Source organism: Mustelus asterias, unplaced genomic scaffold (assembly GCF_964213995.1).
Source record: "Mustelus asterias unplaced genomic scaffold, sMusAst1.hap1.1 HAP1_SCAFFOLD_2093, whole genome shotgun sequence".
In the NCBI taxonomy this organism is placed as follows: Eukaryota; Metazoa; Chordata; class Chondrichthyes; order Carcharhiniformes; family Triakidae; genus Mustelus; species Mustelus asterias.
Genome location: NW_027592038.1, coordinates 42501 through 47500, shown reverse-complemented (window position 1 = coordinate 47500; position 5000 = coordinate 42501). Strand labels below are relative to the sequence as shown.

Genomic DNA, 5000 nt, shown 5'->3' with positions numbered 1-5000 from the left:
ATTGGCCATGCTAAATTGTCCCTTAGTGTCCAAAGATGTGTAGGTTAGGTGGATTGGCCATGCTAAATTGTCCCTTAGTGTCCAAAGATGTGCAGGTTAGGGGGATTGGCCGTGCTAAATTGCCCCTTAGTGTCCAGAGATGAGCAGGTTAGGGGGATTGGCCATGCTAAATTGTCCCTTAGTGTCCAAAGATGTGCAGGTTAGGGGGATTGGCCATGCTAAATTGTCCCTTAGTGTCCAAAGATGTGCAGGTTAGGTGGATTGGCCATGCTAAATTGTCCCTTAGTGTCCAAAGATGTGCAGGTTAGATGGATTGGCCGTGCTAAATTGTCCCTTAGTGTCCAAAGATGTGCGGGTTAGGGGGATTGGCCATGCTAAATTGTCCCTTAGTGTCCAAAGATGTGCAGGTTAGGGGGATTGGCCATGCTAAATTGTCCCTTAGTGTCCAAAGATGTGTAGGTTAGGTGGATTGGCCATGCTAAATTGTCCCTTAGTGTCCAAAGATGTGCAGGTTAGGGGGATTGGCCGTGTTAAATGCGTGAGGTTACGTGGAGTGGGGTGGGATGATTTTTTGGAGAGTTTGACAAGGGAAGACAAATGGGATTTTGGCCTTTATTGCAAAGAGGTTGGAGTTTGAAAATAGGGAGGTTTTGTTGTAATTGTCCAGGGTGTTGGTGAGGCCTCGCCTGGAATACTGCGTACAGCTTTGGTCTCCTTACCTAAAATAGGATAGAGTAACATTGGAGGTAGTCCACAGGAGATTCACCCGGCTAATTCCTGGGGTGTGAGGGTTGTTCTATCAAGAGAGACGAAATAGTCTGGCTCTGTATTCCTTAGAGTTTAGACGAGTGAGGGGGCGACCCTTATTCAGACAGATAAGATCCTGAGGGGGCTTGACAGGGTAGATGGTGAGATGTTTTCATTAGTGAGAGAGTCCTGAACAAAAGGACATCGCTACGAGATTGAGGGCAGGCCATTTAAAACTGAGGTGTGTAGAAATGTCTTCTCGCAGAGGGTGGTGAGTCTCTGGAATTCTCTGCCCCAAAGGGTGCTGGAGGCCAGATCATTAACATAGAACATAGAACAGTACAGCACAGAACAGGCCCTTTGGCCCACGATGTTGTGCCGAGCTTTGTCTGAAACCAAGATCAAGCTATCCCACTCCCTATCATCCTGGTGTGCTCCATGTGCCTATCCAATAACCGCTTAAATGTTCCTAAAGTGTCTGACTCCACTATCACTGCAGACAGTCCAGTCCACACCCCAACCACTCTCTGCGTAAAGAACCTACCTCTGATATCCTTCCTGTATCTCCCACCACGAACCCTATAGTTATGCCCCCTTGTAATAGCTCCATCCACCCGAGGAAATAGTCTTTGAACGTTCACTCTATCTATCCCCCTCATCATCTTATAAACCTCTATTAAGTCTCCTCTCAACCTCCTCCGCTCCAAAGAGAAAAGCCCAAGTTCCCTCAACCTTTCCTCATAAGACCTACCGTCCAAACCAGGCAGCATCCTGGTAAATCTCCTCTGCACTCTTTCCAGCGCTTCCACATCCTTCTTATAGTGAGGTGACCAGAACTGCACACAATATTCCAAATGTGGTCTCACCAAGGTCCTGTACAGTTGCAGCATAACCCCACGGCTCTTAAACTCCAATCCCCTGTTAATAAAAGCTAACACACTATAGGCCTTCTTCACAGCTCTATCCACTTGAGTGGCAACCTTTAGAGATCTGTGGATATGAAGTGTTTAAAGTGGGGATGGATAAATATTTGATCGATCGAGGAATAGAGGGTGATGGGGAAACAGCACAGGAAAGGGAGTTGAGACCAGCATAGGTCAGCCATGATAGTATTGAATGGTGGGGCGGGCTTGAAGGGCCGAATGGTCGACTGCTGCTTCTATTGCTTGTGTCAGGAGTGGGGGGCAGGGTGGGAGATGCCGGCGTCCCGGGAAAGGATGATGACCAGAGCAGGTCTAACCGTCTCTTCTCTCCTTCCAGCGGCCAAGTACCGACCTGCTTGCCAACAGATATACAACCTCTTCCACCCAGCTGACCCCTCGGCCTTCAGGCTGGAGCCCCTCCTGGCCAGGGACTTCCACATGATCCCACCCTTCATCATCCCCAGATACCAGAAGTTTCCACTGGGAGACGGGAACTCCTCACTCTTGGGTAAGCGGGAATCGCCATGGGAACGTCTCTCGTTGGGAAACCGTTGGAATCCACACTCAAAGAAGGACATTTGGAAAGTCAAAACGCAACCTGTCAGAGTTGTACAAAGGGGACAACCTGTTTGGCTAACTTCTTCAAAGATCGATTTTGGCACAGTGGGTTCGCGCTGCTGCCTCACAGTGCCAGGGACCCGGGTTCGATTCCCGGGGGCACGGTGACACAGTGGGTTAGCACTGCTCCCTCACAGCGCCAGGGACCCGGGTTCCATTCCCGGGGGCACGGTGACACAGTGGTTAGCACTGCTCCCTCACAGCGCCAGGGACCCGGGTTCGATTCCCGGGGGCACGGTGACACAGTGGGTTAGCGCTGCTCCCTCACAGCGCCAGGGACCCGGGTTCGATTCCCGGGGGCACGGTGACACAGTGGGTTAGCGCTGCTGCCTCACAGCGCCAGGGACCCGGGTTCGATTCCCGGGGGCACGGTGACACAGTGGTTAGCGCTGCTACCTCACAGCGCCAGGGACCCGGGTTCGATTCCCGGGGGCACGGTGACACAGTGGTTAGCACTGCTCCCTCACAGCGCCAGGGACCCGGGTTCGATTCCCGGGGGCACGGTGACACAGTGGGTTAGCACTGCTGCCTCAGAGAGCCAGGGACCCGGGTTCGATTCCCGGGGGCACGGTGACACAGTGGGTTAGCACTGCTGCCTCACAGCGCCAGGGACCCGGGTTCGATTCCCGGGGGCACGGTGACACAGTGGTTAGCGCTGCTCCCTCACAGCGCCAGGGACCCGGGTTCGATTCCCGGGGGCACGGTGACACAGTGGTTAGCACTGCTCCCTCACAGCGCCAGGGACCCGGGTTCGATTCCCGGGGGCACGGTGACACAGTGGGTTAGCACTGCTGCCTCACAGCTCCAGGGACCCGGGTTCGATTCCCGGGGGCACGGTGACACAGTGGTTAGCACTGCTGCCTCACAGCGCCAGGGACCTGGGTTCGATTCCCGGGGGCACGGTGACACAGTGGTTAGCACTGCTGCCTCACAGCGCCAGGGACCCGGGTTCGATTCCCGGGGGCACGGCGACACAGTGGTTAGCGCTGCTCCCTCACAGCGCCAGGGACCCGGGTTCGATTCCCGGGGGCACGATGACACAGTGGGTTAGCGCTGCTCCCTCACAGCGCCAGGGACCCGGGTTCGATTCCCGGGGGCACGATGACACAGTGGGTTAGCGCTGCTCCCTCACAGCGCCAGGGACCCGGGTTCGATTCCCGGGGGCACGGTGACACAGTGGGTTAGCGCTGCTCCCTCACAGCGCCAGGGACCCGGGTTCGATTCCCGGGGGCACGGTGACACAGTGGTTAGCGCTGCTGTCTCACAGCGCCAGGGACCCGGGTTCGATTCCCGGGGGCACGGTGACACAGTGGTTAGCGCTGCTGTCTCACAGCTCCAGGGACCTGGGTTCGATTCCCGGGGGCACGGTGACACAGTGGGTTAGCGCTGCTGCCTCACAGCGCCAGGGACCCGGGTTCGATTCCCGGGGGCACGGTGACACAGTGGGTTAGCTCTGCTGCCTCACAGCGCCAGGGACCCGGGTTCGATTCCCGGGGGCACGGTGACACAGTGGTTGGCGCTGCTCCCTCACAGCGCCAGGGACCCGGGTTCGATTCCCGGGGGCACGGTGACACAGTGGGTTCGCGCTGCTCCCTCACAGCGCCAGGGACCCGGGTTCGATTCCCGGGGGCACGGTGACACAGTGGGTTAGCTCTGCTGCCTCACAGCGCCAGGGACCTGGGTTCGATTCCCGGGGGCACGGTGACACAGTGGTTAGCGCTGCTCCCTCACAGCGCCAGGGACCCGGGTTCGATTCCCGGGGGCACGGTGACACAGTGGGTTAGCGCTGCTGCCTCACAGCGCCAGGGACCCGGGTTCGATTCCCGGGGGCACGGTGACACAGTGGTTAGCACTGCTCCCTCACAGCACCAGGGACCCGGGTTCGATTCCCGGGGGCACGGTGACACAGTGGTTAGCACTGCTCCCTCACAGCGCCAGGGACCCGGGTTCGATTCCCGGGGGCACGGTGACACAGTGGTTAGCGCTGCTGCCTCACAGCGCCAGGGACCCGGGTTCGATTCCCGGGGGCACGGTGACACAGTGGTTAGCGCTGCTACCTCACAGCGCCAGGGACCCGGGTTCGATTCCCGGGGGCACGGTGACACAGTGGGTTAGCTCTGCTGCCTCACAGCTCCAGGGACCCGGGTTCGATTCCCGGGGGCACGGTGACACAGTGGGTTAGTGCTGCTGCCTCACAGCGCCAGGGACCCGGGTTCGATTCCCGGCTCGGGTCACTGTCTGTGTGGAGTCTGCGTGTTCTCCCCATGTCTGCGTGGGTTTAGAACATAGAACATAGAAAAAAATACAGCACAAACAGGCCCTTCGGCCCACAAGTTGCGCCGGTCATGTCCCTACCTACCTAGGCTATATATAGGCCTACCTATAACCCTCAATCCTATTCAGTCCCATGTACTCATCCAGAAGTCTCTTAAAAGACCCTATCGAGTTTGCCTCCACCACCACTGACGGCAGCCGATTACACTCACCCACCACCCTCTGTGTGAAAAACTTACCCCTGACCTTTTCTTCCGGGTGCTCTGGTTTCGTCCCACAGTCCAAACATGTGCAGGTTAGGTGGATTGGCCATTCTAATTTAAAACAAAGTTTATTTATTAGTCACAAGTAGGTTTGCATTAACACTGCAATGAAGTTACTGTCAAAATTCCCTCCGGCGCCAGTTCAGGCACACTGAGGGAGAATTTAACATGGTCA

The 5000-nt window shown here is 56.6% G+C and overlaps 1 protein-coding gene across 1 annotated transcript in view; it reads left to right on the top strand.

Annotated features, from left to right (window-relative positions):
- The window catches only part of LOC144489286 (membrane-associated phosphatidylinositol transfer protein 1-like), a gene marked incomplete at its 3' end in the record, with an annotated part of 61631 nt that overhangs the window by 17368 nt on the left and 39263 nt on the right, over nt 1-5000 (top strand). The window contains exon 5 of the mRNA XM_078207152.1: nt 2008-2178. Within this exon, the coding sequence (XP_078063278.1) occupies nt 2109-2178 (70 nt within the window). The remainder of the gene's footprint in view (nt 1-2007; nt 2179-5000) is intronic.